General features: G+C 31.1%; 1 protein-coding gene across 5 annotated transcripts in view; it reads right to left on the bottom strand.

Moving 5' to 3' along the window:
• Positions 1-15,282, bottom strand: part of LOC125073441 (potassium voltage-gated channel subfamily KQT member 5) — a 50,482-nt gene that overhangs the window by 19,402 nt on the left and 15,798 nt on the right. For all 5 annotated transcript variants that reach the window (XR_007120054.1, XM_047684310.1, XM_047684389.1 and 2 more), the window contains exons 2-8: positions 11,740-11,913; positions 11,197-11,331; positions 10,065-10,147; positions 7,029-7,204; positions 2,301-2,429; positions 788-898; positions 440-627 (exon numbers count right to left, since the gene is read on the bottom strand). Coding sequence is in view for 4 of the 5 variants with exons in the window: in XM_047684310.1 (XP_047540266.1) it covers positions 440-627; positions 788-898; positions 2,301-2,429; positions 7,029-7,204; positions 10,065-10,147; positions 11,197-11,331; positions 11,740-11,873 (956 nt within the window). In the remaining variant the exon portion in view is untranslated. The remainder of the gene's footprint in view (positions 1-439; positions 628-787; positions 899-2,300; positions 2,430-7,028; positions 7,205-10,064; positions 10,148-11,196; positions 11,332-11,739; positions 11,914-15,282) is intronic.

Below are 15,282 nucleotides of genomic sequence, written 5' to 3'. Positions count from 1 at the left end.
ACTCATCATCATCCTCCTGCCCTTATCCCAATTTTACTTGGGTCGGCGCAGCATTTCTTCTTCTTCTATACTTCTCTGTCAGACGTCATCTCACAAGTAACATTATTTCTAACCATATCGTCTTTCACACAATCCATCCATCGTTTCTTGGGTCGTCCTCTACCTCTATATCCATCCACATCCATACTCAAAACCTTTCTCACAGCATGGTCCTCATTCCTCTGCATATCACGCCTATACCAAGACAGCCGGTTTCCAGATAGCTTCTCGGTTACCGGTGCCACTTTCAAACTTCCTCTTATGTATAAAGAATTATTTTAAATATAAAGAACTATTTTATTGATTGATCAAATAAACATTACTGGGTTTTTCTTAATTAGAAAATAACTGGATCAACTGTTGTTTATTGTAATTAAGGTTCACACGCAACATTACGTACCTTGTTTGCGGACTGGGAAGTGGCACTTGATGGATTTTCCAAGTCGCTACACTCATAGAATGTTCATCCGCCGCGTAGCATCTCCATAAAGCCTGGATGAGCGTCGCGGCTGGTTGCCGTCTTCGAATCATGTGTTTTTGTCTTTGCTGTTGTTGTACTTTTAAAGCAAAACCTGAACCTAGAATACCCTGTTTGGAGATACGTTATTATTATCATTTACTTACTTGCTTTTTTTTTTGTTGTATTTCTGCATATTAATTCTGAATTACTCGTACAAACAAAATTTGAATATTTTTTTTATTTTTATTTTATCAATCTATCATTAAGATAATTATTAATGACACTCACAGCAGGGAGAGCGAAGAACGATATTCCGAGAAGTGCGCAAAAGGAGGCTATGAATTTCCCTTGCCAAGTTTGCGGGACCATATCGCCGTACCCCACCGTGCACAGTGTGATCTGCGGCGACGATAACGCTATTAGTAGTGATCGAATTTCTATCGTCGGTACTCAATTTATCCAACATATTCAGGATTCTTTGTAAAAATAATCAAAGTTATGTCGTTATTTAGGCATCCAACAAACAGTACTCCGTGTTTTTACTCGAGTTTAATTTGGATTATACTCGTACCGTACGCGTCGGTTCATACCCATGAGTACCTGGCTACAGTTTGCCAGATTGATTCAAGTGTTTACTCACTGCTCGGCTTCCTCAATAAACGAGCTATATAATGCTTTTATTTCAAATCGGTTTGTTGACAGTTTTAGATTAGAGCGTTCAATCATTAAACTATGGATCTTTTTAATATAAATGTGGATACAAAGTGGTTTTTCTAATGTCAAAACTTAGTGTAAATAAAAAATGAAAAGAAAATTAAAGTCAATTTTTAATTTAGATTAATTTTGCAACACCTGCTTCAAGCTAAATAAATGAGCCTTATTAATTATTTCGATGCTGTAGTTACACGGACGCGAAACTTAATAATGTGATTCTTCATTATAAATATTACGACTAATTATCTAAGGAAAGTATAATGAGCAACTTTTGATCATTTCTTACAGATTTTCTTTATAAAGAATAAATGTTAAGCTAAATAAATGCTGAAAAATGTAGTTTTATAAATAAAATTACATTTGTATAGTACACTCAGTTAAAAAAAATATGTATTAATTAGTCGTATTTAAAAAGAAATGTGTTGGATACATATGAAGCCCATTTATTCATAAAGGTTAACAACGACTATATAAAATCACGCTATGACCTTCAAGGGCGGAGCAGTATCGAAGCGAATGAAATCGCACGGGGCAGTAAGCCACTAAATAGGGCATATTATTCAACAAAAAATACATTGATTATAAAATCTGCGCCGAGGTCAAAACATCAACTAGGGCTGAGTGGTCTTCTGTTTTATGCAGGTTATGTAGTTACTTGTTGTTTTTTTCATTTTTTTTTTTTTTAGTCTATGATACCAGTGTTTGTTTTAGTTTTATCGTTATTTATATTTCAGGCTTAAGAAAGTTTATTTTTGTTTTGTATTTATTTTATTATTATTGTATTTTCTGTATTGTGGTGTTTTGCCTAATAAAAAACATTATTCTACTTTAATCTAAATGGCGTGAAATCTGTATTCGTTGATTACCAAAGAGGGTATACTTACAGCTTAAATAATAAATTAATTTATCCGTGTAAAAGAGTAATTACCGGGTTTCTTGCCGGTTCTTCTCGGCATTATCTATAATCCGAAACCGTGGTAGCTTTATGTTTAATAATTCTTGTAAATTGACTGTTTAAAAGTGAGTTTAATGGCTACTAAAGTAAAGTCTATTTTACCTTGAACATTTTTAATAATAAAATACTTACGACGCCCCACCAGAGTGCTTCTGCAAAATTTTTGAACTTAGTATCAGCAACATCTTTTTCTGCCAAATAAACTAAAAACGATGCAAATATCAGTCCCAGGAAGCCTATATAAAGTGTAGTTATTAGTTCCTGAAAAAAACAGATATCATTAATAGTAAGTACCACGGGTAACCTATAGCTAGTTGTAGTCGTATATTAACATCAGTGACATTTCCAATATTTTATGTTACGATACGCAGCGGCAAAGCGTAATTTTCTTTTATTCAGAAAAACTATATCAATATAACAATAGTTATACAAATAAAGTAATCTCGACGATTAAACAGCTTTTATAATGTAATGGTTTATAATTTATCAATCAGTTCGCAATAAATACAATTACGAAGTAAGAATAAATTCGTTTTGGTTAATTTCACAAACAAATTCAAATTACAAATTAAATAATTTCTCAAAATTTATTGCCGATCAAAAGCAAGGAAAATAATAAAATACTATAAAAAATCCATATCTGTTAAATTTCGTGTAAAGGATTATTCTACCACATTACACACGTTGAAAGAAATAATGGCAGTGATTTATAAAATGGAAACCCACAGATCGTTGTCACGAAAGACGGACCGAGCGAACAATGAAACTCGTTCGAATGATCCTTTGTTTCGGGACTTACGTAAGATTTTTATGTTTTGTTTCAAAATTAACTTCTACAATAACAAAATGTTAAGTCATTGTTTTGTAAGAAAATATTTAACATCTGCAATTTAAGTATTACCACCGCACACTGAAAATAGAATAACTAATTTCGGTAATCCATCATAGACAAATGAACAAGGCTATTCATTAAACTAAATAATAATGATGATAAATAATGATAATGATCATGATGATGACTACACCCGGCTTATAATAACGCGGACGATAGCCAGGACAACAGAATTACACGAAGTTCTCGAGGCATTTTCTAATATAATTTAGTATTGATTTTCATTCGAAACGCGATTGTTTTGGTACGAGATACCCATTTGGTAAGTCAATATTGAAAAAGGAGCGAAAATGCGGCTGCCGGTAGCGGTTTATTTGCTCTGCATTGTGATCATGCAACTTTAACCTGAGCCAATTGTGAGTGGGTATTGAGTTCAGGCCTGTTTGTATTTATGTCTACTCGCCTAGGGTCGGAAATTGCGTCCAGTTCCGCTTGTCTACTCATCATAGGAAGCAAGAAATAAACCATTTGACTAATAGTCTAAGTTACGGTCGGTTCGCTACGAATGAAACGACTACTGAAAGTTATAATAATATGTTTACATTTCATATATATAAAAAGCAATATCCTGTGTGTTGGATTATTATACATATACATAGCTATATATAATATATGTGATAACATTTAGAGGAGACCTATGTTGTGTAATGTATAAGTACGAATACGAATTTATGAAATTTACGTTTTAAGAGAGCCAAATTTCATCTTGAGTTTTTAAAGACTTAAATAAATGTTTAATATACTATATAAATAGAAGTGAATACAATTTAAGTTTCTACGGCTTAAAAAAATAGTATTAATATTAGGTTAGTAATTAATCAAAGTAATATTGTAATATATATTTTCTAATTTTTCGTGAACTTTACAACAATGCATTATCAAAGGAAATCTTCCTTTGGACTGTATAGTTTTAATATTTCGTTCTAGACTTTTGTAAGTCAATTTGCGTTGTTTCGGGCCCTATGATGATCTGTTTTTGTTTTGAATTTAGTTTTGGTGTGTATAAAGTTAATTAGTATTTTCGTTATTAATATGCAATTTTATATTTATTTAATTGAAAGATAGATAAGATATAATTGTTTGGTTGATATATGACAATCTAATTTATCTGTTTTGGTTTGCTTGCATGCTTTTACAAGTACACTTTGAATTACTATTTTTATATGCGCTTCCGTATATCTCAGACATGTTTTAATAATGGTTTAACTAATGAATTATAAATTATGATACGTATTTTATGTGGGTATACATCGGGATGACCTACGCAATGCCCGAGTAATCGAACAGTTATTTTTGAGTGTAAATAGTTTAGATAATCTTTCCATGTTAATTTAAGTTCTAAAATTAAACCGTGATAATTTTCTTCAAGAAATTACTTAATACTTTGTTTATTTATAACTAACGGAGCAAAGATTGGATTGGTTTTGTGTGTAAAAGTATAAATGAAGCTTCTAGTATATTTATAATCAGTAAAATTAATAGATCATTTTATTTTTTAAATCATTTAGGTCATATGGTCATAATATACATTTTTGGTAGAAGAAGAGGTCGTACTGTATACTCAAGGTTAATGTGTATGATAGTTTTGTATAATAAGATAGCATTTCAAACCGATTCAATTTAAAAATAATATATAGGAAGTACGAAATTATTTTAAGATCTCGTAAACTTTTTATGTTACGCATTAAGTTCTCCATTTAGTTTGCTCGTGTTTATAAAAGACTAGCTTGAACATATTATTTAATAACATGGGTCTGTTTACCTGTCGGATATTAGTTTATGTAAATATTATTGCCACCATTACAGATCAGTTCCTTTAAAGGTAAAAACGCTATATAAATTTAAGTTTCCTGGTATTCATTGAACAATTAAAATTAATATTTCAGAAAAGCACACAAATAGAAGAAGAAGACATGCTGCGCCGACCCCAAATAAAATTCGGATCAGAGCAGGATGATGAGGATGATGATGTTTTAGAAAATATTAGTAATATTTTTTTGTATATGTGTACGATGCTTTTGCAAAGATAAATAAAATCGAAATTGGAATTACCATCCCGTTCTATTTTATTAGACGTAATTGTACTTCTATTGCATGATCAACCATTCTTAGATATATTGATTAAATTTAAAATTGTATTATGATAAGACTTGTTCTTTATTTATAATATGTAAGCCTTAGACATAAACGAAATAAACAAAAGCGGCGAACAACTCCTTTGTAAACATATATCGATTGAGCACTGCAGGGTTGTATCCTTTAAATCTTTTGGGAATCCAAACGAAAGAAAACTGGCTACGCGCATAGAATATTTGAACGTGTTACATATCTAAGAGATTTGTATTCGCATTTTAATGCGTTGTATGGGAAAGTAAAGCTATCCGTATTCTATTCGTATCTTGAAGTAAATAGTAATCCATTGAATCTGTATTCTTGGAGCTGATATTTATGATTCTATAAAATATAAATATAGTAATAGTTATGTGCTCTACTTTGATGCTGAAGTCTAAGGCTAAGCTCAATTTTAATTAATTCTATGTTGCGTACTTTACATGTGTATCCACCAGCCTGTTTTGAAACAGTGTGGTGAAATAAGCTCCAAGCTGTCACTAAGAAGAGCAGCCCATGAGTTATATGCAGGTTTTAACGTCACTGATCTTCAAGTATAATGTAAAATATAATAATTACTACACTATCACCGCCGAATCTGATTCACTAAAAGGTTTAAAAGGCTTGGTGACTGTTATCTTAACCTGCTTTATAATCAGAGATTGCATTTATCGATTACCGTAACGTGCTCGTAGTTACGAATAGCTGAATATTAAATCACTATTTACACACATTTATGCAATCGTTTTTAGTTTTTATATAAATTATATATAACAATTGGTATGTAGGTTTGTTTCATGGTCTATTTTTCAGGCTAGAGATAAATTATTGTATTTGTATGTGTGCTTGTATGCGATGCAAGTTTATTAGTGACGCATAAAGATCGTTTTTTTTTGGTATCTTTTGTCAACGGTATAGGGCTAGAGAAAGTAGTAGTTTCGATCCTGGCACTTTACGCTATTGTGGTATCTAATGCACATATTTTATTGATTCTCTGAAAACAGTAATTATTAATATATATACCTATATAAAAGCGAAGTATCACTCTAAATCTCAGAAACTATGACACCTACAAAACATGAAATTTGGCAGGTTCCTTATAGGGTGTAGACATCCGCTAAGATTTGAGAGAAGCTATGATTTTACGAAACTCAACCCTTAAGGGGCAACAATGAAGGTTGGATGTTTGTGTTTTATAAATTTCGCGCGGGTAAAGCCGCAGTTCAGCTAGTATTATATAAAAAAAAAACTGTGTTGATTTTTTTTTAAATAGAAAAATGAGATTCAAGCAGTTATGTGTATTCTGGAATTATGTGACATTGAGAATGAAGTATATACTCATTTTTATTAATTTGAACAATTGTTTTGATGATTTCGTTGATGTGCCTATGACTCATGATTATTTTTTTACATAAAAAACCAGTATAACCTACTTAAAATAAACAAACTTGTCATTTTTATATCCTTCTCCTTGTTACTGTTTACTTCTGTTACGATCATTACGACATTATTTATATCATTCTCGCAAAACAACTTTAACGAACGCTATTTATTATTTTAGGTTTATCGTTATTTGACAACTTTAACTGAAAATTCTTGAGGTTGACGTACAGGTATCCATTTGTGTTTAAAGTACATTTTAATTAATTAAATCTTAATAAAAAAACAACTTTATCATTCAATAAGTAGTGCAGTGCAATTTAAGTAAATTTCCACTTTTAATTTATTAGATTAATTCATTTTGTATTTGTTTGTTGTAGAGATGTATAGTCCTATAATAGTATATAATAATAATGCTTAAAACAGAATAAATCTAATCTTTCTAAAAGGTAGTTTAAATACCTTTTTCCATATTTCACCTGTCTATGTGCGTATACAACGGATCCAAGGAGTTTCCAGGTACCCCCACGTCTGTCCATGCGCACCATACGAAGAATTTGGAAGAAGCGTAATCCTCGTAGCGCTGACGCAGCGAAGACTTGGCCCGAGGAACCCATACCCAGCACCACCATCGATGCCAAGATAGTGGTAACATCTGTACACATATGACTGGTTGATATTTGATTGGTATTATAATTACTTATTTAAAACATAAAATCAATGGAAGGAATCATTCTTCAGACGCTAACACCGCCTGGTCTTAATGTCTGAAAGTATTCTATATTTCTGCCAATCAACTTTAAGACGAAACAGTATTTCATGAAGGTAGCAAAACAAAAATAAAAGCAAATACATATGTGTATGTATGTACTACATATCTATTCTATTTATAATTGACAGGTCGTGCTTATTTGATTTATTATTTTCAGATTCACATAAAAAATGTTTATCCGATTCGAACTTTAATATTTTTTCTGTTTTTACAGGAACGTAGGTTAGTTATTTAAGGTACGTTTATATATGTTCCTTATATTTGTAAAACGTGTGAGTAAAAATTTCAGGCCCGTGCACTTACAAAGCGAACACTTTATATGAAAAATATATGTTTAAATTCTTCGCGGATAAAAATAAACTATTTTGAGAGATTTCATAATATAAACAGTTTTGATCAAAATTATATTTTCTTTTTCAAATAAAATAAAATTTAATCAGATTTAATAACATATCGTTTAATATAGCTTTCATTGTATACATATATGTCACTGTCAATAGAGTTGCTGTTTACATTTAGCCCTGGAATTGTAGTTTTAGAGAGAGCGTATAAACGAACGAGGAAAAACACGTGGGACGTGCGGCAAGATGTTTGTTTAGCAAAGTACGGACGGATAGATTATCGCAATATTTATTGTATTAGGTAGTATTTGTTTATATCTCATTAGTACATAATCTTTTATTTATCAGATATTTGCGTATTACTAGCTGGTAATCCCTTTCGTTTGGGTGATATAAGTATTATGTCGGGTTCAACCTCAGCCATACTCCCAATCTCCGTAAATATATGGTTATGTACTTAGATTTATATAAATTAATTAATTCATTCAGTTCATTCATACAGGAACCGTCGCAAATACATACAAAAATTTCCGTCGAAATAGGGCAAACTGTTTAAGAGAATTTCACTTACATACACACGTACAGCAGATTTATATATTATATATATATATAATATATAAATCTGCTATATATATAGGAAAAGATTTCTTATATATATATTTTTAAATCTTTATCTGTATTGAAAAATATTGTGTTTTGAATTTTACTTCAGTGTGGTCGGGACAAGACTATTTTTATTTTTGTAAATATCGCTTTCGGCGATGTCGTGGCATTCTAAGTATCAATCTACAGCTTAACCTTTAAGACATAGGTACATATACTTGAAGATACTTAAAGTTTCGAGGACAACTACGTTTGGTAATGAACGCTAACAAAAGATTTGAATATTTAGATTTTAACTGGGTCACTGCCTCTCTACATTGAAAAAAAAGCTATGCCAACTGTGTGAAGCTCAACATATAATAAACGAAACAACATACAAGAACATATTAAGTATTAAGAACGTGAAAATTATGCCACAAAATTACAATGAAAGTCAATCAACTTTTGATACAACCAAATTATTTTATTTACCATAATAATAACTTTCATTATTTATTTACGATGTTCACCTACCATTAATAGCCGTCTTACTTAACAAACATGTCTGATTGGAAGTAATTAAGATTGTCAAAATTGTTCCTTAATTCCGCACTCCATTCAACCTTCAAACTAATGATTCCGTAGCATAGCATAGTAAAATAATGATCTTAATTTTGTTCAACGTTAATAACGTTACATATTTTATTTGTTGATATTATTTAGTACCTAAGTAACTATTGCGTTATTCTTTGTTAGATTTACATTTGACAAACAACCACACAAATAATCTTTTAACGTTATTTGTTGTTAATTACTTATTCATTTTCTAAAATGTTTTTTTATTAAACATGGTAAAAGCTACCTAGTAAATTCGATTCAAAATTGATTCATTTGTGTAATATTTGTAGTCACATTTTCCTCGCGTATCACACGTATGATATATTAAATGAATTAACTGAAAAGTATTTTACGAATTACTCAATAAATTCAAAAGACGTAATATTTTATTTAAACACCCTTCAATGTGTAAACCTATTAAGCGGTAGAGAGATTTTTCTTTGAATATAAAACAAGCAAAATCAAAACTCAAAGCGTTGGAATATTATTTCAAATTATGTACTTAATTGAGGCGATATAAGTTTTATTACATTTTAGTATTTACTTTTTATTGATTATATAAATATCTGACTATCTGTATTTTACTAAGTCTAATTTATGTATATTAATTGTAAAATTTATTGGTATTGTTATACATCATCGAAGAATAAAGAATATAAATATTTTATAACTGTTTATATAATCAAAATCAAACTTAATGAATGGCCGAGCATGCATTGACTTTTTGTCATAACGGAACAGTGTAAATTTAAAATATTGCCAAATAAAGTTTATGGAATTACGTATCACATAAAATTTTTTGCTTTAAAGATAAAGAGAAAGGATACCCTTTCTACAATAAACGTATTATTTTTTAAGTATCAAATAAAATAGTATTATTTGGTTGTGTTGTCCGACCGTCACGTAATTTTATGGTTAGGTAACATTATAAGCCCAAGTGGGCGAATCGTGTGGCAATGTTTGTCGGTTATGGTACGTTCTCGAGACGGCCAGTTCCCTAGAGAGCAGGATAGCAACGGCCTCGCATGAAACTCTTGTTCGAAGGGGGGCCTTCGAAATGTGAAGGCTACAATAAAGTAATATTAAAACTTGTAAAGGACAAACATTATTCTATTTTTAGCTTAACAGATATAAGGAATGATTTTTAAACAGTAGGTGACAAATGCTAAATAAATTAAGATTATTTTATGTTTTTTGCTTACCTATTATACAAAAAGGTCGCCTCAAAAACTTGAGACGACCCATCGAGCCTTGATATCGAGACCTGCATCCTGACGACCACAACCTGTTAAAAAAAGCATTATTTTATCGAACACAATTTTTAATATAAGTACAAAACAATTACTATAATAATTTTCTACAATTAAAAAAAAAAAGAGTATTGAATTTTTTCCTGATTATTCTCAGTCGAAATTACGTAATGACCATTAAAATAAGGACGTAATACAATAAAGCCTATTTTATTGCGGTTATCAATAGTTTTATCAATAAAGGTTTGTTTCATTTATAGTTTTTAATATTTTAATACCATTTAACCGCACGCTTAACGTAATTTATCAAAGTTTGTTTAAATCTACTTAGTAAGTCTCTTTGGCGCATTTGAAAGGAACACGTAATGTAGACGTACATAGGTATAGTATATAGTAGGTGTGTGGGCATATAATTATGAATTCAGAGTGTACATGACGTATGGCCCGTGTATTTATTCTCTACATAAATTTCCATACCCGCACGATATTATATATAATATGCTTCATAAAATTAAATATTGTATTTGAATGAGTACTGATAAATTACCTGACGCGCGCAAGCTCTTAAAGTTTATCTGCTATTGCGTTTCTGTCTTAATAGCCAGTAGCCATTTGAAACGTTGTGTGCTATTAATAATTATTATTAGGAAGACTTTAACAAATTGTTCAATTTATCCACGTCGTTTTCGCGTTCTATAACTAAACATTTTCATTTTAAAATATAATCTCGCTTACCATAAAGCTTTATATATCACAATAACTCAGAACCCATCAAACCTACCATTGGATACTTTAGTTTTTAATGGTCTGTGGCTATTTTGGCGTATACATATTGCAATACAGCAAGAAGAATAAATTATTCCCTACATCATAAACTCGCCGCCAACCAAGGGAACATGTTATGACTTGCGCCTGCAATGACACTAGCTAACTCATCGTTCAAACTGTTACAGAACAATACATAGTTATGTTTGGCGATGAAATAATTGATGTGTGTGTGGTACAGACGGACCTGTACGAAGCGTTGAGGGGAGAGTTGAAAAATATTGGCTATATATGGTTCAGATAATAATAAGTTTCGTACCTTAAAAAAAATTCAATTGCGAACCATACGACGACTACTGTCTCCATGTAGAAAAGGACGATTCCAGCCTTCGCTTCGTATTCTTCGATCGTTGAGAATACAGACAGCGACAAACACATGAACACCATCAAGAACCTATTGATTTAAGGCTTATGTTATATTCATTTAATACAAGTACACATTATATACTTTTTAAATATATAGTTTCTTTTTTAACATACAATCAATTATAATTTTATGTCTATATATTATATATACCTAGTTTTAAAGAAAAAAAGATATCTTTAGAAATATATTTATAAAATTATAAGTAGTTATGTACAAGTGATTTATATATAATTAAATTTGATTGTTATTTAAATATAGTAAAATAAAACAAAGGAAATTATAGATAGATTAATTTATATTTTAGAATGCCTTGTTAACGTGACTCGTGACCATTGAACAGGGCTTGACAATAATAGTAATCTACATTGAGTGGTACAAACAAAAGAAACGAGTATAACGATAAAAAGCATACAATAGGTTAATGATCTGACTCACACAATCATATGATATAGGACGGCCTTTACACCCCTCGGCCGTTCAAGGAAATTATAGAATTTGGATTGAAGGCGTCGGTAACGCGCGTCGCGTCGCGTGGCGCGGTAGCTAAGCGGCTTGCCCAGCAGCGACATCCGCGGCGTCGCCAGCCGGTCGCCGCCACGCTTACACTCACTGCAACCAATCACATTAACCTCACCTTATAATATAGACAATTACATACATTTAGTTACATGTATTTGTTACATTATATACAAAGCCTGAAGTCAACAGACGACTGTAATTAAAAGCTGGGTCATTTAATTTTACGTCCCTTTGTACAAGACAAACACTTGCAATCTTGCATAATAGAGTCAGGTCAACCAGCAGCTCAATTTGCCTACAGAATTTACCGAGCGACGAGTGCGGCCGTGTGTTGTTAGAGTTTTCTTTTTACAGGTGAAACAGTGTACTTCAGTTAAATTTAAGTGTTACACTGACTCCATAATTACTGTAGGAAATTTTTGGACAAAATATTTAGTAGGATTACATAAGCTATCAACATTTATTTACAAATGTGTACATGACTGTAATGTTGTTCTACTAAAGTAGTATGAAAAACAATGGGGAGGTGCATTTACATAAACAAACCGCAATATGATATTAATAATTCGTGAGTTGTTAGGTGCGTGTCTTGTTTGTCATTTGCGTTTTCATATTCAACCGTTGGAAAAACATACAATGTTTAATGTTTATTTTAGTTGCCATGTCTTTTTTTGTTAGGTTTTGTCATTATTTTGTTGATTTAATTTTTCATAAGTTAAAAATGATGTTATTTTTCATTCAATATTATAATATTAAAGAATTCGGTTAGGAAAAAAAAGAAAGATAAAATGGCTGATAGTTTTAACGATGCGTCATTAAAAAAAAGATTGGGATAAAAACGAAAATATTTCTGACAAACGTGAGAGTTATATGTATAATAAAGTATAATCTCCCGGGTCTCCAGTTACTGTGGGGGTCCCTCAAGGATCAATTCTTGGACCATTTCTCTTCCTTGTTTATATAAATGACCTGCCACATCTCCTAGGTGATAAACTCGAGATAGTATTGTTTGCTGATGATACTTCTTTAATTTTTAAAATAAAAAGACGTCTTTCAATATATGACGATGTGAACAATACTCTCTCTGAAATAGTAAATTGGTTTAGTGTTAATAATTTAATGTTAAATAGTAAAAAGACTAAATGTATTAAATTCACTACTCCCAATGTAAGATGTGTCAAAACGAGTGTACGTTTAAACGGGGAAGCATTAGATGTTTTAGAATCAACAGAGTTCCTTGGTATGACAATAGACTCTAAGCTCCAATGGGGCCCCCATATAAATAAATTGGCGAATAGACTTAGCTCTGCAGCCTATGCGGTAAAAAAAATTAGACTTTTGACTGATGTGGATACGGCACGCCTTGTGTACTTCAGTTATTTCCATAGTATAATGTCGTATGGCATCCTACTCTGGGGTAATGCAGCTGACATTAATACTATTTTTGTACTGCAGAAGAGGACTATTCGTGCAATTTATAACCTGGTCCCAAAAGATTCGTTAAGAGGTAAATTTAAAGAAATTAAAATAATGACTGTCGCTTCTCAATTTGTTTTTGATAATGTTATGTATGTACGCAAAAACATAAATGATTTTCCCAGAAATTTTGACGTACATTCTATTAACACTAGGAACAAGAATAAACTTGTTACTCCAAGTACCCGATTACACAGGGTTAGTAACTCTTTTTTGGGGCAATGTATACGTTTTTACAACAGGATCCCAGAAAACGTTCAAAATTATTCAATTATAAAATTCAAAAGAGTCGTTAAAGAGCGTTTGTGTGCTAAAGGATATTACAACACTAATGACTTTTTAGTTGACTGCACACCTTGGGAATGAAATGATCGCCTCCAGGCTGTTTTAAACAACTAATATATACTTATCATTGTACCTACATGGAAAATGGTTAAAAAAAATGAAAAAAAATATATCCCGCTGAGTTTCTTTCGCCGGTTCTTCTCAGGTCCGAGGTGCTAAATTCCGAACCGGTGGTAGATTTTTGACAATCAATAAGCAAGTGCAAACACTTCTATATTGAATAAAGATTTTTGACTTTGACTTTGACTTTGAATATAAAGATAATTATAACAATAACGTTCTGCTAAACTGAACATTTTCTATGTAATTACTTAAGTATTTATTTTTATTACACGATTATTTACAACAAAGTGAGTGACAAAATTGTTTCAGACAAACGATTCTCGTTTAACTTGACCTCAATAAAATTAACGCTCAACTTCGAAGTTTTGGAATTTGAATATAAATTATTTCTATTTGTAAAGAATTTTAAGAAGTTTTTTTTTCAAGTTTCAAATTGAGATTTATTTAAAAATATTGTGCATATTTATTTAAATACACAAAGTATATATATTTCTTGTTCTTGATATATTTTTTTAATTTTAATAATATAAGCATTGTATATTAATGCGATATATGTATGCTGTGTCCAAAATAAATCGTTGTTGCCATCAAATCTATATATAAGGCCTAGCCTTAATGACGACTAAAGTTCAATTAAAAGAAGTCGATTGAATTAATATAAGACAGACCGATCAAACCAAGAATACATAGAAAAGACACGTCGGATAGGAATGACGTGTTAGAATCTATAGAGCAAAAGAATCATCCTTCAGGCTTCATATCATTTCATATTTTTCTACAAAGTTAGTTAGCCTTAGTAAGTTAGTTAGCTATTGTAGGAAATCAGACGAATTCATGAGTCACCTCAAGGTTTAGTGAACGCCATCACAACACACACACGAATCAAGAGTACTTCTTACATCGTCAATGCGTCACCAACCACAGGATCTAAGATGATATTTCCATGGTGTCTGTAATTATACTGGCTGACTCACCTAAACAGTATACTTATATGAATACAAAGTAATGCAATATCATAAATGCTGAATGGGTGGGACCCAGACTATCTTCAAACCCTACTAACAAAAAAATACCTTAGAATTCTCATCTTTTTAAATTAAAGCTTATATGAAGGTAAAGACTGTATAAAAAAGGCTGAAAGCGTAACTGATTACACTCATTCAGCGTTTTGACTGAATGTCTGCCTTGTAATTTTATGAAAGTCACTCAATTCGTTTTGAATTGTAGTTGTTTACTAATAACAGCTAACCTTATTTGAAAACGTTTTCGAAAACGTTATCAGTGTATACATAAGCTTAAATTCTGAGTGTTATTACTAAGAAACCTTAGTTTCTTTACTTGAATATAAATAAAAATAATAATAATCAAAAATGTATCAAGAAAACCAATAGAAAGTAACACAAAGAAACGTTTCCAGCTACCACGAAGATCTCTTTAATAAATATCAGCTTTAACAGAATTTTTTAGTTGATTTTAAAAGGTTAGAGTTTTCTGTCATAACAATATTCAATTTTGATGGCGATATTTATAATTGAATAATGAAAATATAAAACTCATCATAGGTCACCGCAGTGG

This window comes from Vanessa atalanta, chromosome 1 (genome assembly GCF_905147765.1).
Source record: "Vanessa atalanta chromosome 1, ilVanAtal1.2, whole genome shotgun sequence".
Taxonomy (NCBI): Eukaryota; Metazoa; Arthropoda; class Insecta; order Lepidoptera; family Nymphalidae; genus Vanessa; species Vanessa atalanta.
Note: the sequence above shows the minus strand (reverse complement) of the source record. Positions and strands in the feature narration are given on the sequence as shown.